The sequence below is a fragment of the Sturnus vulgaris genome, chromosome 6, assembly GCF_052056855.1.
Source record: "Sturnus vulgaris isolate bStuVul1 chromosome 6, bStuVul1.hap1, whole genome shotgun sequence".
NCBI classification, from domain to species: Eukaryota; Metazoa; Chordata; class Aves; order Passeriformes; family Sturnidae; genus Sturnus; species Sturnus vulgaris.
The window spans coordinates 36,594,598-36,617,785 of NC_142248.1; the positions used below are offsets into that span (position 1 = coordinate 36,594,598).

General features: G+C 36.4%; 1 protein-coding gene across 10 annotated transcripts in view; it reads left to right on the forward strand.

The window, feature by feature from the left end:
• The window catches only part of EML1 (EMAP like 1), a 121,799-nt gene extending 98,882 nt beyond the window's left edge, over positions 1 to 22,917 (forward strand). For all 10 annotated transcript variants that reach the window (XM_014871989.2, XM_088166223.1, XM_088166224.1 and 7 more), the window contains 16 exons: positions 850 to 999; positions 1,986 to 2,055; positions 4,242 to 4,352; positions 6,160 to 6,255; positions 6,756 to 6,890; positions 8,193 to 8,292; positions 10,400 to 10,554; positions 11,787 to 11,912; positions 12,175 to 12,306; positions 13,580 to 13,647; positions 15,143 to 15,231; positions 15,748 to 15,845; positions 15,966 to 16,053; positions 16,238 to 16,333; positions 20,947 to 21,077; positions 21,367 to 22,917. In XM_014871989.2, coding sequence (XP_014727475.1) covers positions 850 to 999; positions 1,986 to 2,055; positions 4,242 to 4,352; positions 6,160 to 6,255; positions 6,756 to 6,890; positions 8,193 to 8,292; positions 10,400 to 10,554; positions 11,787 to 11,912; positions 12,175 to 12,306; positions 13,580 to 13,647; positions 15,143 to 15,231; positions 15,748 to 15,845; positions 15,966 to 16,053; positions 16,238 to 16,333; positions 20,947 to 21,077; positions 21,367 to 21,492 — 1,771 coding nt within the window. In that variant the 3' untranslated portion in view covers positions 21,493 to 22,917. The remainder of the gene's footprint in view (positions 1 to 849; positions 1,000 to 1,985; positions 2,056 to 4,241; positions 4,353 to 6,159; positions 6,256 to 6,755; positions 6,891 to 8,192; positions 8,293 to 10,399; positions 10,555 to 11,786; positions 11,913 to 12,174; positions 12,307 to 13,579; positions 13,648 to 15,142; positions 15,232 to 15,747; positions 15,846 to 15,965; positions 16,054 to 16,237; positions 16,334 to 20,946; positions 21,078 to 21,366) is intronic.
• Positions 22,918 to 23,188: the final 271 nt, after the last annotated feature.

Here is a 23,188-nt window from a genome sequence, read left to right on the forward strand (position 1 = left end):
CATTCTCTGTCCATGTATTTTTCACAGACAGCTTCTCCATATTGACTGCATTAGAATGCACTTCTGTTTTGCCAAGATTCTGCTAATGCTGTTTCTTTCTGTTCCCATAAAAAAAAAAAGAAAGCCAAAATAGTTGTAGTCCCTAATGACTCTTCAGAAGAATAAAACTACAAAATTTGGCTGAATTAGCATTCAGTCTAAATGAGATTATTATTCCAATCATTTCATTGAATTAATTTTAGATTCATGTTGATATGACTAACATCAGAATCTGGGCCACTGCCTTTTAAATACTACAAAAATAAATTGGAGTGGATGATGTAACCCTTTTATGGTTTTTATCCATCTGGCTGGTCATGTCCACATTAATGAAATCAATCAACCTGCACACAGGATAATGCAATTAATCCTTGTATAATGCAGGGAAATGTGCTGAATGACTTATTACTGTTTCTATGAAGTCTAATTTTTTATTTTAATTAGTCAAGCAGTGTAAATAGTAAATACACCTGGGACAAAATTAATATTGCCTTTGTCTGGTATTTAGTAAATTCTAGAGGATGCTATAGGAATAATACATCTGCAAATTCCTGTATTCTTTGCTATATGTTTTCTGTAGGATATGTAGGTTTTAAAGTCTGCAAAGTGCTTCAGCTCTCTGCTGTAGTAAGGGAAAGAGTTCTGAAGGCTGTCAAGTAATAAAGCTGTGCTTAAGCCAAGAGATGGACACTCTAGGACAGAGACTACAGACTACAAGGACAGAGAATCCTTTTTTTCCTTTTTTTCCCCCCTTGTTTTTAACATTCTTCATTGGTAGATAATGTTATTGCAGCTTGACCAACACTCTAGCTATGGATACAGGGGTCGGGACTGTCGCAGCAATCTCTATCTCCTGCCCACGGGCGAGACCGTATATTTCATCGCCTCTGTAGTTGTGTTATTCAATGTCGAAGAGCAGCTTCAGAGACATTACACTGGTCATAATGATGATGTGAAGTGGTAAGTCATCTAATAATAGTTCTTTATTTCATCACAAAACGATATTTGAGATAGATCCACTCATTTTTCTTACTCTTCTTTTAGGATGATTGAACATTATCTTCTTATTTAGAATCTTCTCCTTGCCTTTTTAAAGTAGGGTTAAATTATTGCCCTTCACTAGGGCCTGGGTGCCCTGTACAGTCTTCTTGGTAGTCTTCAGGCATGCTGACTCCATGGCAGATAGCCTATATAGACCTGGTTTGTTGGCTGCCATGCACACGTGCCAAATTGGGCTTCAAAGTGAGTTAAGTGTGCTGAAGTGCAGAGGATACTAGATACCAGCAAATATCAGAATCATTAAACTGAAATCTAAACAAGCATATGGTTTATCCTGCTGGTATCAGTCTGTTTGCACAGTGTAGCTGAAAAAGAGCACCTGGATTATCTGATGGGCCCTAATGTATGAAATGAGTTTAACATCCTTTCTTTAGATTAGGCATTATGAAACACCTATTGTCCCTCAAAGCCAAAAATAGGCCTGATAACCAAATCTGCTTAAATTGTGAGCATGTTTCATAAACTGAATTATTTGTATAATCTGGTTGATTTACAAGGAGATTTTTACATTGGACCTGTTCCATCTCATTTCCTTCTTTTAAATTTTCTGTCTCTAGATATTTCAAAGCTATCAGGTTTACTGGAAAGAGGATGCCTTTCTGGTTTGTAAAGCTAAATGAATTATTGCCACAGTTCATTTTGTAGAGTATTTGGCCTCTAGAACTGCATGCAAAGCAGATGCAGTGAAAAAAAGATTTCAGATGATTTTAAAATACAAGAGCAGGACAATTGTTTTGTCAGCTCTGTTTTTATATTCTTAAATAGTTTACACTTATGCTGTGTGCTTTATATGACTAAAATACAGGTATTTATTACAAGCTCAAGTAATAGCTTGTTGAAATAGATAGTCAGTAGATTTAAGTTTGGCCTCTTTTTTTCTTTTGTAGCCTGGCTGTTCATCCTGATAGGATCACTATAGCAACAGGTCAAGTTGCAGGGACATCCAAGGATGGGAAAGTAAGTGGCTCCTTTACTGATGTATAATTTTATATTTCATAAGAATATGTTATTAAGAAGATACATGCTGTATTCTTTTCCCATTGTAATTGATCTTATATTTTTGGACTGAATGGAAGCAAAACTTAATTTGAGAGTTCCTGTTGCACACTGTCACTGTTACCCAGTTCCATTGTCAAGACTGGTCAATGGTTTCTGGTTTCATGGCTTAGACGGAAGGTAAATTTGGAGCTGCTCTCTGAGAGGCGTGGACGGATAAGGCTGCAAAGGAGACCTGGGAGGATGGATGGATGTGGAGAAAAGGAGGACATTAAATTGTACACTATACAACTTCATTTTTGATCACAGCTACCAGAAACAACTACAAAGAACGGGTTTAGATTGTTTGCTGAAAAAAAACCAACTTTTACTCTTGTCATCATCGAGGCAAGAATATTTTTCTCTTTATTGCCATCTGTATTATTGTAAGATTAGCTGTAAGCTCGGACTTAATTTGAACAGAGTAAGATGAACATTACTCCAAAGATATAACAAAAGGGAAAAAGAATGGGAACAAGCAGAGGCAGTAAAAACCATGAGGAAAAAGTTACTCAGCAGAGTATGCAGCTCTTGTCAGAACCAAACAATTGCAAACTTTTTGGTAGATGCCAAAGAAGAATTCTGGGGTAAAATCTGGATTATCAATATACTGACTACTTTGAGTGTCATGATTTAACTGCAGTCAGCAATTAAGTACCTCACAGCCACCCTCCCCACCCCTCAGTGGGATGGGAAGGAGGATTGGAAAAAGGATAAACTCTGTGGTTTGAAATAAGTTGTTAGTGTTATTATTATTACATTTCAATTAAACAACAATAACAACAATAAAGACAACAAAATGAGAGAAATAAGACCCAAGAAGGAAAAGTGATGTACAATGCAATGGCTCACTGACTGATGGCCAGCTCATCTCGCAGTAATAATTGGCCTCTCTTGGCTAACTCCCCAGTTGATGTACTGGGCATGAATTCTGTGGTATGGAATATCCGTTTGGCCAGTTCAGGTCAGTTGTCTGGACCATGCTCCCTCCTGGCTTCACGTGCTGCTCCTCACTGTCGGAGCATGGGAAACTGCAGAGTCCTTGACTTAGGGTAAGCACTGCTCAACAACAGCCAAAACATCTGTGTTATCTACATTATTCTCGTCCAAAACACAGCACTGCACCAGCTACTTGAAAGGAAATTGACTCTATCCCAGTCAAAACGAGGACAGTGAAAAAAAAATGAAACCCCAGTTATGCAATATAAGTTTCATATAAAGATAACTTAGCTGAGTAATGTAAACTAATAATTTTTATTATGTGTTGGAGCTTTTTTTTACTTGCCATTATATTTATGTAATAAAACCTAAAAGTTTGAGGTCTGTGCTTGAGTGGAATGCGGTATATAGGCATATAAAAGCCACTTATATAACTGAGGTACTGCTGTGGCCTTGGGGATTTTTAATATACGTTTATTTCTGTTAAAGGACAATTTCACCGCTGGTGAGCAAGACTCCACCAGCTGCCCGGGGCTGCCCCCTGGTGGCCGTGGGCGGCATCGCCGAGGGCAGCGCGAGGGGAGGGATGGACAGAGGGGGGACCCCGGAGCTTCCGCTGGGAGTTCATCTGGGGCCAGGATGTACATCTGCAATTTTATTTACCAAACGCAATCTTGTTGTGATTACGTTTGTAAAGAAGAGTTTGAACACAAAGTTATTTTCCCTGGCCACTTTTATAATGTTGAAGAGAATTACATTTTAGACATTCCTGATCTTCTTTTCACACTTTTACGTTTACCAGAGTTATCTCAGTTTGTATAGTTTTAACTCTGCCTAGGCCTACCAGTAAATCCCATGTCACAAAGTCATCAACAATTTTCAGTTCATGCCGAGTATCTCAGTGGCCATGAACTTCAGTGAACAGAGATCAGTGACATCTGACGTGCTGTACACTCTGGATAGGCAGTCCCAGATATTGGTCCTAGGCACAGTAATCAGCAAACCATTTGTAATGTGTCTGTGCTTACATGCATGCCTCTAGAGAATTCTGATAATTTTTATACCTTCAAATGTGATTTTTTGTTTTTCAGATGCATTCTTATTTTTTTCAAATCCTGATGGGTTTTCTCCATTATTGCTTGAGCTGATGTTTTCTGTCTGTTTTACAGCAATTGCCACCACACGTGCGTGTCTGGGATTCTGTGACTCTGAATACACTGCATGTCATCGGAATGGGGTTTTTTGACCGAGCTGTCACTTGCATTGCTTTTTCTAAATCTGTAAGTAAAGTAAATGAATAGTCATGTTAAGACTGTTTGCTGGAAATATCTTTAAAATCTTTCAAATTTAGGTGATCAAAACAAACTTCCAAGCTGTCTCTTCTCTCAGGTTCCTCTTTAGAGGAGGAAAGCTTGCAGCCCAGTTGTTTACAACCATTTAGGTTGCTGTTACGGTTAACAATATCTCAGCAGTCTCACAGATTTACCGTACACTTAAAATAAACTGCAATTAATTTCTTTGGCAGTTGCAAAAATACTTGTGTACTTGAAATTTCAGCATCCATACTTTCCTTGAATCATCCTGTTCTGTTTCTCCCTACGTAAGAAATTTACTCTCTCCACACCTTTTAACCCATTCACTTTGTCTAAAATGATTGATGAAAGACTTAAAAAATGGAGGCTCCCACAGGAGAATCAAAATCTTTTGCTGAAAAACAGCAAAGGCATATGGATAAAGGATTGTAAAAAAAGTAAAATCCTGTTGTTTGCCTCTTGGCAGTCCTTTGAACTCTAATCTGTCAGAGAGATAAAGGAAATATTTACATGCAGCATTTGAGTCCCATATAAAAACTTGAGTCCGTGACCTGACACGTACAAGCTGCAAAGCCCCCTGTGTACAGCGAATCTGTAAGCAGTGTATGTGGTGGTGTCTGGTTGTCTTGACAGCATTTTTAGATAGGAGAGTACTACCTGGTGTATTCCCTAGGCAAAATTTACTTCAGTGGAAGTTTCTACAAACACTTGGAATCCATTGATAACTATGTTTATAGAAAGTAGGAAAGAGAGAGATGTATTGGGAAAACAAGTTAAGAATACAAAGGTGAAAGCTAACACAGTTTGACTTTACCTTTGAAGAATAAATAAAAAGGATTAGCAAGTAAATGCTCTTTGAATACCTCTTTGGAGGGAAATAGATGCATAATAACAGAGGAGCACTATTGGCATTTGCCAGAAGAAAGCGAGAATTTATTATGTTTGCTTGTGATTTCAGTCACAGCTTGGCCTGTTCTGAGCATCACTTGCCATTCTGTAGCAGCACTTCTCTCACTTTAGATGGCCCTCTCTTCGGGTTTCTTAGTCCTGCCTCTGCCCCACCTCATCGGTTCCTTTGGCACAGTTGTTTTTGTAGTTGTGTCTGATGTGTATTGTGGGCCTGAATCATCAAGATAGCAACCAAGCAACCTCATGGGTAAAAAGACACACCAGAAGAATGGATACCAACAGGAAAAGGTCTAGGAAATGTGATGCATGAAGAAAGAATGAAGGAACTAGAGTAATTAAGATTAGAAAGGGTTATAAACATCATAACGATAAAAAAGACACCTGTCAGGAATAAGTTATTTTCTAATTCCTTACTATGTTCTCTGATTTTGATCCATTATACTAATATGAAGAATAAAATTGTTTTCTGTATTAACAGAGATCTGAGAAGAAATAATCCATTTAGATTGCAAAGAAAGAAATTCTGTATAGTTATGAAGAAAAACTTTCTTAATAAAATAGATAATGAAGTGTAATTTGCCTTTGGAATTTCCACTACTCAGTATTTGAAAGAGATACCTACCACATTCCTGACACTTGTCTGCAGTTTGCAAAAGTTCCTCTTCTAGGTACCTTTTTAGCCATCTTTTCAATGACCTTTAATTATTGTATTTTATGGACATCTAACTGCAATTATAGCAATTAACGTGTAAGTATGTGTAAATATCTCCACTTACACATAAGTATTTAATTATTTTGAATGTGTATTCGTATGTTCCTCATGTTGTTTGGGTGCTATATTAATATTTTCCATGTTTTGCCTCAGAATGGAGGAAGTAGCCTGTGCTCTGTGGATGACTCCAATGACCATGTGCTTTCAGTGTGGGACTGGCAGAAAGAAGAAAAGCTGGCAGATGTCAAGGTGTTGCAATAAGATATTTTGTACTGCTTGCTTGTATGTAGATCTGGTTTCTTGTAAAAAAATGTCTTTCTGTATTTAACTTTTTGTGCCTTTTTAACAATTTCACTGTAAAAAAGGCAAGGAACATGAAGAAAGGGCATATTTTCTCTCTGTTGAGATTATCCCAATAGTTTTGGATTTTTAAAAATTTTGCTGTTGTTATTCTAGAATTGGTTAGAAAATTCTAGGCAGCAATGATAGGAGCATGTGCAGGAAAAATGTCCTAAAATAATATTTTGCATAGAAATTCTCATTATCTGACATGATTTTAAAGGATACATTTTGATATTACCTTATGAAGACATAAAATCTTTTGACTTAAAAAGTAAGTATGTTAGTAAATGAATAGCTCAGAATTTTCTTATATCAGAAGTATCAATTTACCTAGAGAACCATGTAATATTGTTTTCTTTCCTTTGCATTTTAGATTTTGATACAATGTTTTTCTTTTTCCTTCCAAGTGCTCTAATGAGGCTGTATTTGCTGCAGATTTTCACCCTACTGATACAAATATAATAGTTACCTGTGGAAAATCACACCTTTATTTTTGGACACTAGAAGGGAATTCCCTTATTAAAAAGCAAGGATTATTTGAGGTAAAATAAAATATTTCTCTAATTTTATGTTATATAGTAATGATACAGTCATACAGAAGTAAGGTTTGAGTAAATCAAAACAAGTGATCATTATTAAACTTGAAATGTTGCAGAAGCTCAGGTGGCATTCATAGTATGGCACAGAGAACTTTTATTATTAACTCAGGTTAAAAAAGAAAAAGTGAATGTGATGGAGGAGATTTTTATTTTGTAAGAGGAAAGACCCCATAAAAATACATTTTTATGAATTTTCTTCCCTTTTCCTGTGTTCTGCTCAGACAAATGCACATATGTCATTCAAATACAGATTGACTGGCCACTATTTGGTAAATATCATTTTCATTTCAAGGTTTTGATTTGTGTTCCTTCTTGAATATAGACTAAGCTGTACAGCACTTGCATGCACAACTGAGGGATGTTTGCAATGACTGCAGATAACTCCAGTACTGCTAGTTAACTGCTTGTGGAGTCGTGGCTCCCAAGGATAGTCAGAACAACTATTTACAATGTCAGTTAATATACTTTATGTGAAATCAGGAGGAGATGCTGAGAGAATGCATTAAAATTTTTTTACATTTTATTTTTCATGCATTTTTAATGGATTTTTCTCTCTCTTCTGGCTCTGTTGGTCTCGATGTTGGTTAGAGCTGGAAAAGGGTGGTGGCTTTAGTACAGAATAGGATCTTAGTTTTGGGGAGAAGGAGGTCATACACATAGGTTGTCAACAAGGAATGTATAATGTCCTTAGAAGCTACCAGTGATGTTTTTGTTCCCTTACACATTTAAGTGTTTTGTTGCTGTCAATGTCTTAAATACAGGGGTTTCTTTACTGAAACTTGGGCTTCTTTCAAAAGATGATTCCTTAATTTTTACACTATGGCCAAACTCTCTAGTAATATTTTTTTTTCCTAGAAACTTTGGAGTTAAGACTTATAATCATAAAGCGTGTTTGAAACTTTGGCCATCTTTAAATACTCAAAGTCTTTGGTAATCTGAAGTAGTTGGGGGATTTGGTTTATCTCAGAGCATTCCTGGTCATGTATTACATGTTGGCAGGCCTTCTCACTCACTCTGTCCCCAGCTTGTAATTAAAGGGGGCAGGATTGGGCCACAAACCTCAGCTGATGCATTTTTTGCCCTTGCACAGATTATTCTCTTTAAACTGTAGGAATGTGTTTAACTCTTGCAGATATCTAAGTAATAATAGAACTGTATAAGATTAAACTAAATCAACCAAATGCATAAAGTTAAAATCCATGGGTTGTATGTTGCTGTGAGTGTGTATTTTTCATAACCATGCAGAAACAAGAGAAGCCAAAGTTTGTCCTGTGTGTGACCTTTTCTGAAAATGGTGATACTATTACAGGAGACTCAAGTGGAAACATTTTGGTTTGGGGGAAAGGTAAGATAAAATTTCACTATTAACTTCCATTTTAATATTAGACTGTGAGTGTAGATTTGAGTATAGAGCTCCATTTCCAGAGGAATACATTTTGTTTTATCGTGAGCTCTTTCCCAATACCAATCTAGCAGATTGTGCCTGGATTCTTTACTACAAGAAGCTAAAGAATATCTGTACCTAACTGCTAGAGCACAAAATTCTATCAAATGTGTTCCCTATGGTTAAATACTGAAGCACAGAGCTATGCCAGCATGTGGGGCTTTTAGTGATGTAAGAGATGCCAAGAAAAATTATTTCTTTAATCACTGTATAGAAAGAAACGTTGTTAATGTAATTGATGATCTCCAGTCTCCTATCCTGTCCCTCTCTACTGTTTGCAGAAATTATTGACACATGCTTTTAAAAAGACAACAAATAGCAGTATTTGTTTCCCTAGGAAGTCAAGCTAAAATGTATTCAGATCTAATTGAATTCCTCAGCTTTATTTCAGCTGAACAGATGGATAGGAAGAACTTCTTACAAAGCATTTTCTAGTAAGAAGAGACCTTTTTTTAGGCAGCAGAAGGCAATGCCTGCCAGAGGGCAAACAGCAGCAACATCCTAAACGTTTACTTAGTGCCTGAGATGCCATGCATAGGAATAAGGAGAATCCCTTAAAGGAGGCCTTATTAGTAAAGGAAGAAGGGATATGGATGACAGCTTTTTCCTATTTACTCAGTGCTTTCTCCCAAGATATTACTCAAAGGGATGAGACCCTGAAAACAATACCATGAATCAGTTATATAATTGAGCGTTCCTGAGCTGTTTTTGTAGATTTCTTTTTTAACCAAGGAGTGTCAGCTAATTATGTCCATGGCCACTACACTGCTGAAGACAGAGGTGAATATACTGTTTGAAACTTGGCTTCCCATTTATTTCCTTTTCCTTTTCCCTATGGTGATTTAAAGCAAGGCACTTCAACACTTTTCCTTCTAAACTGGCTTTAGAAATTGCACTGTCCCATGTCCCTGTTCTTCATTGTTATTTTGGACTTCCAGCAGACAAGGGAGACAGGGGTAGTGCACTGCTCAAAGGCCAGTTTGCCATCATGCTGGTAGACTAATTTCTGCCGTGACTGTAAGCAGCTTCTTCTGCCCTTTCTCCCGGAAATAAAAGGGAATTCTCAGTGTGCTCAAGATCTCAACTTCTGCCAGCTCTTTAGGGTTGGACAAAAATGTTGTTCTTGTTTTTCTATCTCAGTACAGTGTACTTTCTATGTCTTCACTACTTTTGACTCAGAGCTCTATGTGCAAGAGAGGGCTGCTTCCACCAGGTCAGACTACCCTTAGCAAAAACTTCCCTTTATAGAAATCAGTTGTGCCTGACATTATATCCATAGACGTGGATGAAGGAAAAGGCAATTGTTTTTTCCTAACTTGCATCAGTTCCTCACTTGTGCTAAACATCAAGTTAGCCAAGCTTTGATGCAAGGTGCACATTTCAGTAATAGAATCACTAGTAATCATTTATTTGTACTTCATAATATTAATGATTCACCGAATTAGAGATACTTAATCTAAAGTAGTTGGTTTTGACAGTGTTGAATCTAAGAAGCGACTTGAACAAGCCAAGTTCATCAATAAAGAAGTACAGGCTCCTCTGGAGAGTGATCAGCACATTCTGCCAGATATACAAGGACCTCTAGTTTAGTCAGTTTTGGTACAAATTCCGGATCTGGAGGCTGTAGAATATCTTGGAGGATAAAAGTGACTGGGTTATGGGGTTTTTGCTGATAAGGTGCATAGTGCTACTGCAGGTCAAATGTGACGTCAAATTATTTTGCTTAAACCCCCTTAAAAGGTTTAAATGAACCTATTTTACTTTGTCCTTGACCTAGACTGAGTTAGTATACTTTTCATTTTTGAGATGGGGAGAATATATCATAAGATGTACTAATTCAGCCTCTTCTATGGGTCTGTCTGTTTTGGTCCAGCACCCCATGCCCACTGTTAATCAGTGTTTGAATGCAATCCTTGAGAGATAGTAGAGAAATGGAGAAAAATAAATGAGGGGAAAGGAGCTATTAAGCTGGGTATTTCAGTAGTAATGCCTTTTTTCTTCTATTCAGGTACCAACAGAATAAGCCACGCAGTTCAAGGAGCACACGAGGGTGGAATATTTGCACTGTGTATGCTGCGAGATGGCACACTGGTCTCAGGAGGTGGAAAAGACCGAAAGCTGATATCTTGGAATGGAAACTACCAAAAAATTCACAAAACTGAGGTGATACCACCTATCTTGAAATTACTCTGCTACTTAAAATCAAATTCTCTTGTCCTCTGAGCAGCTTTTTTAATCAATAATTTTTCTTATGTATACATATTTTATATGGAAACAAGTCAATGATAAAATACAATATTTTCATATGCTGAGTTGGAAGGGACCTATCAGGATCATTGAGTCCAACTCCTGGCTCTGCACAGGACACCTCAAGTTTTCAGTCCTCAGGTCATTCCTGTGATTCCCTATTCGTTAACATAATATTTGCTTTCTAAGTTTATGGTAACTGGAAAACATCTTCCCATATTATTTCTTCCTTTCTTTGCATTTAATAATGTGAAGTAATGTTTAACTTCAGAGTATTACAGTATTGAAATGGTTTTATACATTCCTCTTTTCCAAAATGATGTCAGGGTTTTTTTGAGGGTTTTAATACTTAAAGTTTTTCATTAATTTCTTGGTTGATATTGTTGTATTTTGAATGTAATTTAAACAAAATTTGAAAATTGCTCCAGCTGCTATGTAGGAACTTAAAAGATTAAAGCAGAATTTGTTTAGACAGAAGTGCTTTGACTGAATGTAAGAGAAGAATCAGCAGAAAAGTCTGAGGAGGGGCTTCAACTCTACTATATAAAATTAAATAATAATTAAATAATAATAATTAATCTTGTAAATATATATACAACTGGAATAGCATGTCTGTTTTTTTACTTCCGTTTTTAAGACAGCACAAGCGACGTGCTTGTTGTGCTGTTTCTAACTGTGGTGTCCTTCTTTTTCTCTTATTTGTTCATATTCGGGTATTCCTTGTTATTTTAGATCTTCCCTTGAACATTATTTTAGAGATTTGCACTGGCTCTTTCAGAACGTAGGCTACAATTAAGGAAGCATTCATTGCAAGAAAATGCTCTGAGTAGAAATGCTTAGTCTGATATCACAGCTGCAATTAAATACTATTGAATTAACACAGCATGAAGGAACCTTTTGTGTTTCTTGAAATACTTGGTTTATCTGAGTATTCTGTAGATAACAATGTCTTGTCTTGCAGTGTTATAGAAGTTACTGAGCTGATGCAAGTTGTTACAAAGTTTTGCAAGATAGGCACATGTATTAATTTGTTTCATTTCTTCATTGTGCAATATTTATTAAAACACATTTACTAGGCAAAGTGTTAAAAATGGCAATACCTGACAAATTGTCAGACTTATCTATCCTTTTGTTTCTTATGACCACAGATTCCGGAGCAGTTTGGTCCAATAAGAACCGTAGCAGAGGGAAAAGGGGACGTTGTCTTAATAGGAACCACCAGAAACTTTGTCCTACAGGGCACACTGTCAGGAGACTTTTTCCCAATTACCCAGGTAAGCTGGGTTTCCTTACTAGAACACTTCTAAATATGTAAGAGCAGTAAATATCCTGTTTAAAGTTAATTTTCATAAATATACATATGATTTATTATTACAGTACTTTCAGCAAAAAGAATCATTATAAATATGTATCTATCTAGAACTAACAAATTTTTGAATGTTTTAATATATATAGTTTGGTAATTTTAATACTGTTTAAACATGTTTAGATTTGGTGGCCTGTCCTTTTTCTCTAAAAACATCTCTGCTTGTGTAGGGTCACACTGATGAGCTTTGGGGTCTTGCAGTCCATTCCTCTAAACCTCAGTTCTTCACATGTGGACATGACAAACACATTACACTCTGGGATGCAACCACTCACCATCCTATCTGGAGTAAGATTATAGAGGTATACATTTATTAAATGTAAACAGCTCACCTGTTATAGAAATTCTCTAGTTATTTTGGGTTTTCTTAAGATTATTGTTTAAAAACCTTAAAAAATTAACTTGAGGGGAAAAAATCATTTCATGTTAACCTATTTTTGTCATAGAGATCAATGTAAAAGCTTTTTAATGTTGCTCTTCTGAGTACAAGTTAGATTAAATGCACTGTTTGAACCTCTGGTTCTTAGCATTTGCTATGAAATTATACTTTAAAAAATTAGGAAATTTTCCTTTCTGGAATGCTGTAGTGTTTTAGAAGCTGTGCATAAAAATCCTGGATCACAACAATTCTCTGAAATTTCCTTTATACTTAGTAATTCTTTTAAATTAGTCACTTGCTTATAATTAATGAGGATATCCTTTCCACCTAGCCTCTAGGGCTAATAACTACCAATTACTGAAAATGCCAACAGGTTTACTGAAACAGCTACAACATTATATTGTTTTAAAATACAGAAAATTAAGAACACAAGAATTTCTATGAGATGGATCACTAGACTGGATTTTTTGCTTATATTTTAAAATTAGGTTTTAATGGTATGAGAGAAAAAAAGCTATTTTGGTATTTTCTGCTATAAACTGAAGACTTCTGGACCTCATTCTTTGTAACTGGACAAGTATTAGAAAGAAAATGCTTACATTGTTTTTAGGCATAAAGTTTAAATTGCAAGAAAAACACTAGAGTTTTACAAAATAAAATGTTTTAAAATTGCACATCCAGTTTATGCCCTTATTCTCCCACTGAGCTGTAGCTTGGCAGGTGCTGGAAAAAGGTGTTGGTGTGTGTAAGAGTCAGGCTTTACCCCTACAGCAAAGTGCCACATACCTTTGTTGAATAAGGGACTTGCTTGTCCTTCAGACTGTAGGTAAACTGCAGCTTTGATGCTTAATTCTAAGGTCAGCTCTAGTTTAAGAAGTTATTTTTCTCTCTTCTTTTTGATTTGAAGCTGTCATTGCCCATGTCATTGTTACAAAATCACTTGCCAAATTATTTTTAGATAGTAAAGAAAGTAAAACAGTGGCCTTGTATAGAGGAAAACGAAGTTAATTGGATAATATTTCAATTAGTTAAAAATGTTTTTTTACTCCTCGAGTTTATATTGAAAGAAAAAATTACCCCTAAAAATCTACTAGACAGTTTTACTATGTTTCAGAGGCAGATAATTGAAATATATTTTTGTTATAACTTGTTAACTTGGACTGGTAAAAAGTGTGCTTCTTTCTAAAATATTTCAGGATCCAGCACAGTCTTCAGGTTTTCATCCTTCAGCATCTGTTGTTGCAGTAGGAACGTTGACTGGAAGGTAAGAGGTGCAGAGGTACACCTTGGGCACCAACAAACACTGATTTTTCCAGCTCACATCCAAGTTCATGTTCTGCCTTTGCAGATGTATGCAATGACACATCTTCATTCCCTATTGATTTCTATTCAATGTCACAGTGAAATTTATTTGTGTTGCCTTAGTGCCTAGAAATCCTAGGCTTGGGCCAGCACCCTGTGTTTGCTGACTGTTGCATGAACAAAGAGATGGTTTCTGCCTTGGGAGAGAGAGACCAGGCATAGGAAGTACTGTCACCATACCAGTGACCTAAATGTTAAATCTTTGTGTCTCCTGGGAGAAAGGAGAGGCTAAAGGAGGAGTCTGATGTAGTGGGTTAACTTTGCAGATGTGGAGGGAGATTTCCTCCCAAGGCCTTTAGGGCTGCATGGAGGAAATCACATAGAAAAATTTTGTGCATTGGAAAATGTAGCAAGTGGTTCATGATCCCTAATGCAGTAACAACCAGAGGCTTTAAAAAAATTGGTGACTGTTCCACTGTGCTAGTCATGGTGTAAAAATGCACATTAAGAGACTTATTCTGCAGGAAGAGTGTGAGGGATAAATAAAGCAGAGGAAACTGAGGTGCAGGAGAGTGTTTTAGAGAGCAGGTTGAGGCCTTGATGACATCAGTGGCAGCTGCTGAGTTTATCTGTGGTCGTCTCTCATAGGACGAACTGCCTTTGCCTAACTTCATCCTCTCCTTTAATGTCACTTGAGGGCAGACTTGGCTGTTAGTACTGAAAACAGTTCCAGTTCACTGAGAACATATAGGAAGCTTGTAGGTTATGAGGCAAGCTTATTTCAGATTTTATATCAGCCCTAAATAAAGGACTTACTTTTGTTACTGAATGTACTTTATTTACTAAATAAAGTATAACAAAAGGAGAAGCTTAGAGAAGAATCTTCTCTTTGTCTTTAGTAATCTGATGCAAGTATTGAAACGTAAATTCTGTCTCTGTCCTTTTTACATGTTTCCACAAACTAATTTTTGGTTCATTAAAATTAAGTAATTAAATAAACTACCGAAAAATAATGAATTAATTCACTTTAAAATAAATTAATCATCTCTTTCTTCTATCAGAAGAGAATGGTCCTGATGCTTGCTTGTGTTTTCCCTTGCTCTAGGATGTAATGCAGGCATCAATTTAAACAGCAGCATGGCATAGAGGAAGGTCTTTAAAGGAGAAGGGACATCACAGGCAATGCTTACTTTATTCTTACACATGACATATTAAAACACACTAAAATCTGAAGACTGATGATGGAGTCAATGCCCGAACATTTATGGTTAAAAAAGATGTGAAAGAAACTATCCTTGTGTTAAAGGAAAAATAGACCAAACTGAGTAGCAGTTGCTGTTTTTCTTTTCTTGGTATAAAACTTATGCTATTTTGACAGAAGAAAAGTTGGTCAAGATTACAGTAGATTTAAATTCCTTATGGAATGATTTATTGGCCTCTTTCTGTGTTTACAACAGGTGGTTTGTGTTTGACACAGAAACAAAAGACTTGGTCACTGTACACACAGATGGAAACGAACAGCTGTCTGTAATGCGTTACTCACCAGGTTTGAGAGCATTTATTTACTGGGGAAAAAAAAGGCGTTGAATTTTTTTATTAAATTAGGGGTTGGTTTGTTTTAAAATAAGTCCCCACTTGCCATACTGAAGTTGAAAATAAGTGTGCCATGAAACATTGGCAAGACTTTATGGGTGGTGTCTTAAGCTCTGGTTTTGTTTTCCCTCCCTCCCCAATACATTCAATATGGTTTCACTGTGAAGAAGGGAAAAAATAGACTTAACTCTGCAGGTTGTTGCAATCAAGTTAGCCCTAAATGGACTATAGCTGCTTCCAGAAATGTTGTGTTTTTAACAGTAGTATTTGTTGGTATAAAATTGCTTTTTTGTAGTCTTGATAGATATCAATATGCAACTAGAAAACTAAAAATATACTTTCATTTATTCATTTTTCAGTATCCAGGCCTTTAAGAACAGTTCCTCTTGTCTGTGACATACAAGCTTTTCAAAATTAGCCTAAGTTCTTTCTTACAGGAATAATTGCAGTTTCACTTTTGTGTTTATAGATGGAAACTTCTTGGCAATAGGTTCCCATGACAACTGTATTTATATATATGGTGTAAGTGAAAATGGAAGAAAGTACACTAGAATTGGCAAATGTTCAGTAAGTAACCTTTTTTTTTCTGGTTCATTATCAACACCCAAAGTGTATTTTGTAGCACTGTATTAATACTGTCACATTGTGGCACATAGTGCAGTTAATACAATAATTTTCTCTTTGTAGGGTCATTCCAGCTTCATTACTCATTTGGATTGGTCTGTTAATTCACAATATCTCGTGTCTAATTCAGGAGACTATGAAATCTTATACTGTGAGTAAGAATTATGTTTGGTCCTTTTGTGCAAAGTTCAGGCAGTCTAACACAGATTTAAAATTTAAATGAGACCATGTAACTGCCAAGATCAACCATATGTTTTAATTCATCTGGTGTAATCAGAAATCTATACAATTTGAAAATTAAATAGATAGTTATGGGGTTTTTTTTTCTTTTGTAGGGATCCCCTCTGCTTGTAAACAAGTTGTGAGTGTTGAAACAACTAGGGATATAGAATGGGCCACTTACACCTGTACTTTAGGATTCCATGTTTTTGGTAAGTATATTTCCTCTTGCAAGCTCTTACCATTCTTCTTATTAACAAACACTTGGAATGCCAACTTTTGCTTATGAAACATGACTATTCATAATTCAGGGAAAAAACCAGAACTTCTGCTATGCCATTTTTATTACAATCTGTCTTCTTATTTCAATCCAGAAAGACTCTGATTTAATATTCTTGCTAGCTTCAAGTACAAATATCATATTACAACATAAGTGGGAGATAAGTAAAAAATCATGCACTGCCCTTTCTGTCACAGTAGAGCAGCTTCTCATCATTTTTAATTTAAAGTACCAGTTCTGTGAAATTGTCATGTATTTAGGCAGTTACTGGGTCAAATCCCCTTATGAGAAATGGTTTCATTTGCTCTTGTTGCTGTGCAAACACAAAATTGATGATAGTCTCCCTCATCAACAACTTACCATGTATTGTGATACAGTCTGTAGCAATTAAATTGAGTGAAAGATATTAAAGAAGAAAAACATAACCAAATCCAATGGTTTGTTTCCATGGGACTTCTGTTTTCCCAGTTTTGAAGGATCCACTTTCCCCAGCGTAGTGTGATGCTTTGTACTCATCCTACAATGTGTGCAGAACTGGACAGATGGTTACAAACACTGAGTACAAGAAGCTTCAAATTCTTGAGTCCTCAGGAGGAAATAGGAAGCCATGGTAGAAGTTCAGAGAAGAGTCTGGTTTAGTACAAGTGGTAAACAAGGAATATTTGCACCCATGAAGTAGAATAGATTGCAGTGATGTGTTTGAAGGTAGCCAGAAAGGACATGTTTTCAATGCCTGAAGATGCTATAGCAGTAGCAGCATGCTTGGAAAACACGTTCAAATTTTCTATCGTTTAGCTGACAAGCAGTGCTTGGATATCACTTGGATATCACAGCATGCAGATTTAGTAAAAGCAGGAAATCCTGGAAGATTGGCTGCATGTTGACATAATGTATTTTTCATTGAAGGGATAGAGGCCCTTATGGAACTATTAAAGTATTTCTGGGGTTTGAGTACACCCTATACATAGTTACAGAGCTACAAAGACTTTGCATTTAGCATCACAGGTTTAGATACTCTGAGATATTAAATATTTTATATGAGGGTTCCTTACTATTAAATTCAGATTCCTGAAAAATACAGCGCTATTAGAATGTGGGGCTGCTTATGGTGGATTTAAAGTAAGAGGAGAGAGGCATGTTACACTTGAAGGGGATTCTCCCCATGCCTTGCAACAGATCAGCTTTCTGAGCCAGACCATGGGACAAAGTAATCTATTGAGGGGGAAGGAGAGATGACACTGGTAAAGCTGTAGTGTTAAAATCCCCAACCCTTTTAAAAATATTTCATTAATAAAAGTCTTACTACAATTTGATGACAAACCCAGTTAGTACCTACTGCTTTCAGTAGGGAAGTAGTTTGGAAAGTTGAAATAAGTCAGGTATTTTCAAAGTATTTGAGTGTGATGAACCTTGTTGTATCTGTAAAAACAACTGGTTAGTGTCAACTTGAGACCATTAGTACTTATTTTCAACACCTCAAAGAGAACAGGCAAAGTACTGGAAAACTGGAGAATGAATGCAATATCTGCAGGATCATATATATACCTTCAGAACCCATATGGAGAGGCTAAAGTGCAAAGTCAGGGGCTAAAATGATAAATTGAAGAAGCACGTAGATTATGGGTTGGAAACCAGTCCGTTTTTATTGGAAGTCAATCGGTACTTTGGGACCTCAGAGCAGCCAGTTAGAACAGTCTTCACATGCTTGCTGGGATGTCCTCACTGGACACAGAGGCAGCAATCACAGCATCCAGGATGTGGGGCTTCTAGTATATTGATTTTTCAGTAGCTATAACTGACTGAAACAAGGAGTATTTTCTCTCTCTGACAACCACATAAAAATGTCAAACTATGTGTAGCACCAGTAGATCAGCATAACCAATGCAGGGGAAAAAGGAACACTGGTCTGTAGAACACCTGTCTTTGAGCATGGGAACAGATTAGTCAGCCTGGAAGTGTTTGGAGATGATTCAGCTGAAAGTCAATAGCATGTAAAGAAGTGTGCTTGAGGGAGGATGTTTTAGTCATGCAAAGACTTTAAAACACTTACTGATCTTTAAGCTCTTTCAAGAGCCATGTGCTGTTGGATACACAAGTAAGGTATCAGTTCATAGCACAGGCCCAGTTTTGAAAAAATAGCGTTTGAGGTAAAGGACAGGAACAGAAGAAATCTAAGATACTGTACAAACCTGACAACATGGCAAGCAAAGCAGAACTGGTTGGATTCAAAACTGACTAGAACACTGTAAATTGAATATTGTGTTTGTTTGAATATATTTATTAAATAGCATGCATGCTAAATCAGCATGTAAAGTTTGTAGGTATATAAAGCTGCAGGATTAGCAGGTTGTCTTGAGAAAGAGGAGTGGTATGAAAAAAAGAAGGAATTCAACAGAGCCAAAGAGGAGGGTCCCCACTGGAATGGCAGAACCCAGTTGTACAAATGCAGAACAGATGAGAGCAGATCTGCACAGAAACATCAGATTACTCCTGCATACGAACTGAACATGAGTCAACAGCATTGTGCTGTTGTAGGAAAGGCAGATACATTAGTGAGATGTGGAATGAAAAGGATGCCATGCAAAATGTGAAGCCATCATCCATTTATCAGTATCAGCTTCAGTCACAGCTGGAATGGCTGCTTCTGATTTTTGCACATTGGACCAACAGATAATGTGCTGACTAGCAAGAATAGTTAATTATCCATCTAAATATTGTTCTGGGGGAAGAGATGTAATGAATGAATTTTAGAGAAGAGGAGGAAAAAATAGCATAGCATCAGTCTTCAAATGAGAGAAAGGAAATGGTCTCTTTTACAGGTCTGCAGAGGATGGGAAAAAATAAGGACTACTTTTTCAGCAAGGGGAATTCAATTTGCATATTCAGAAAAATGGATAGTGAGGCACTGGGATAAATTTTAAAAGAACCAAGAGATTCAAAGAAAAGCCCTGCTATTATCCTTTCCCCATTTCAAAATGGCAGTCTTTAACCATTCTTTAACCATTTCCTTCAGGGGTTATTTCCAGCTTGTCATAGTGACCTCTTGGGAAGACTCCTGCCTCTTTTCAGATAACATTAGATATTCATATAGCCTTTTTCATGTCAAAGCAGATATCTAAAAAAGGTTTTCTGTGTCTCTTTGTTCTGCACATTCAAAATTCCACAAGTAGCAATTATTGTATTTCTTTGCAATTTCCGTTTCTTTGGGCCTGTTTTACTACCCCTGATCTAGCAACACAGTTGTTTTCATACATATCAGGAAAGTTAAGAACAGTCTATAAATCAGACTTTGCATTTTATTTACAGCAATTTGTAATTCCTTATAAAGACATGGAATTACCTCCTAGTAGTGAATTGCTGTGCAGTGATATAAAGGCTGTATTTGGGAAGAATCCCAGTGATTGAAGGACAGCTGTTCCCATGGTGCATGGCAAATGCCCACTGCAGGGTTAGAAGTTATCCCAAAGAAGGAGGAACTGGAATGTGCTCTTGGGACACTTGGAGTGTGCTGATGAACTTGGGAGTTCGTAGGGGAGCAGCAACTCTCTCACCCTGACATGCAGCAGCACCAGAGGAGTGTGCACTCGAGTGGGCAGGGCTGCAGGGACACACTGCAGAGGATGGGTGACACAGGGACAGGCATTGAAAATCACAGAGCCAAGACATGGCAGGGGTTTTGCCAAGTCATAATGGCAGAACACGCAGTATAACTGAAGATGACAATGGTCTCTGAAAGCTTGGTGCCTTTTATGTTGAGTAAGGATTAGATAAAATCTAAATTAGAAAATCATAATCAAAAAAAGCCTGCAGTATTGCATACAAAATCCTGACATTTCAATAACTGTGTGGATTTTAGTAAAATTGCAATTTATTGCAGACAAGTATTCAGAGGCTTTAAAGATGTGGTGCACAGATTTGGTCTCTGCACTGTTGACCTTACAGTTTTTAGGATACTACTTTGTGCAAGAACAGCAAAGAGTGGGGAAGGAAGAAAAGTACTTACAGTAGAAAAAAAGCATGTAAAAACCTTATAGTAGGTTCAGTTCCTTTTCAAGGGATCTATTGATTAATAAATAATAATTTAAACTATATAATATCTTTTTTTCATTGACTTTAGACTTTTGTAATGTGAAGAAATTGCTTTTGGATCATACTCTAGTCTAAAAATCATACCCATGAAATATGAAAGAAGTGTGTTATACATAAGGAGAAGGGAAAATAAAAGCCGTAACTTACTTCTCCACATAACCATATGAAAATTCTTTTGGGCTCAGACATGCTTGTAATTCTGCAGATTGTATCTTCTCAGAGTAAAAAGCACTTTGCTGACTAGGGGGAATAAAGCATTTTTTTATATGCTTGATTACCTATTAGGATCTGGACATAGGCTTTTATGGAAGTACACATTCTGACTCAGATGCAGTTATTTTTATAAGTTTTTATTTTCCTTAAACAAGTCATCCTTTATTAATATTTTAACAGTAGCTTAGGCTGTCACTTTTATTTTCATTATAAAAGCCCTTAATTAGTCCCTTTGTGTTTCAGGTGTATGGCCTGAAGGTTCAGATGGTACAGACATCAATGCTGTCTGTCGATCCCATGGGAGAAAACTGCTATCAACAGGAGATGACTTTGGCAAAGTACATCTCTTCTCATATCCATGCTCACAGTTTAGGGTAAGATATTTCCCCAAAATTTACTCTTGTAGTTTGCTCAAATGCATTAAATGTTGTTTTCCTATGAACGAAGAATACCCCAAACACATCAAAACAAAAAGAATGGAAGTATTTATACATCTAAGGCATTTATTTAAGATTGATTGAGACAGCAATTAAATTTAAAAGTTAATTTAATATTAAAATACCTTAAGAGAATGATGTGATGCCTTGGTTTCATTGTTGCATGAATGTTCTAACGAGATGCTTTTATGACAGCTGTTATTCTCACTAATATGGTGTTTTCTAGGCTCCCAGCCATGTGTACGGTGGACACAGTAGTCATGTAACTAATGTAGATTTTCTCTGTGAAGACACCCATCTCATCTCCACAGGAGGAAAGGACACAAGTATTATGCAGTGGCGAGTCATTTAAAGGAAACATCAGCATGAACATACACAGTTGAGTTGACCATGCACAGAACTTATGTATAAACTGTATATTTAAAACTTAACAGTATGTTTGCAGTTTAGCCTGGTCACTGTGATTTTTGTTTAAAAAATTCTTACAAACCTCAGGAAAATTAAGCCCTGTGCTGGTTACCTTACTCAGTCTAGTATTTTTTTTTCATTGTGTCACACCTTAAGATTGCTCGTTCTCTGTTGTACAATATACAATGCAGTACAAGTTTAATATAAGAAATGTGGCTTGACAGTTTGCAATACAGTGGTATCAGCAGAATGTGACTATCTTAAATGTTTTCTATAAACACAGCTAAACTGGTCACAAAAATGCCTTTCAAAGACTGTATATATGTGCTTATTCGTTTCACTATCTACACTTTGTACTATATATCTACTTATTTAGAAAAATCTATGACAATGTCAAGGTACTGAACTGTTTCTGCTGGAGGCTGATGAATAGATACAAAAAGCATTAACTGCAGTGTAAGATGCAAAAATTAGTGTTCTAGACCTGAAAATGTGAATGCTGGTAAATTTGCATTCTCTTGGGAACAGCACAGTGTGGGTGTTACCCATGAGGAGTTGTGTTCCTTCTCCAATGAATCAGCAGGCTTTGTCCCAGTTTAACCTGAATTTCTCAGCAGGGCTTACAGATGTCTGTGTGGTTCAGGTAGTCTATATGAGTTTAAATTAAAAATCTTTTTACTTGTATATGAAAAATTTCTTTTTGAAAACAAACCAATAAAGCTTGGCCACATCCCCATTATTGGCTCATATATTTAACTAATATGTATATTAATCAGCATGATGCTATATTGTACATGTATAAGATTTTAGCAGTTCATAACAAATGGTAAGGCCATCTAGCTTTACTTTTTTATGCTTATGGATATTGTATATTTGTATTTTAAGACCAAGTAGACCAAGTCTAAAGATATCTTTTTAAGTGTACCATAAACCTGCAGAGGGTAAAGGAAGACTTGGAAGCCTACATGAAATATTAATGTGTAACTTCTGACCCCTGTGTTTTGTGCATGGATGGGTATTTATAGTATGAAATAAGATTGTGTTTTGCAATGAAGTAACAGTGGAGGTGGTATAAAATGGTTAAGAAGGCCTTATCAATGTTGATTGTGACACAGATTGAAATGTATTGTTTACTATGAGGAATGTATCTGAAGAATTTTAAAAGAGGAGTTCTAAGTGGACTCGTAAAAGGTAATATTAAAATTTTGCTTGTAACAGACAGTAAATGTTAATTCTCTGAACTCTAAAGCACTGGTTGTTTAGAGTGATTTAAATGAAATTGAATCAATAAATTTTGAAACTTTTTTATTACATCTCCAACCTCCTACACTGAAAGTGCAGGACACCAATAAACATGTATTAAAGTGAATTCTCCATGTATTCTTCCTGTTTAGTAAGGTGTCTTTGTTTAAGCATGATGTAGAAGAGACAGGCTTTTATTTAACAACAGACATTCGTGATTTCTCGATTAGAGATGCATTTGAAAATATTTGGCAGTAAAATCTGGATTTTGGGGTACATAATTTTATGTGTGCCCATGACCCTGGGAACATAATGACAATGCACACCTAGAGAGTGAAACTCCAGCTTTGCAGCAGGGAAGGATGCACCACATGCTCTCACCTACAAACTGCCTCCAG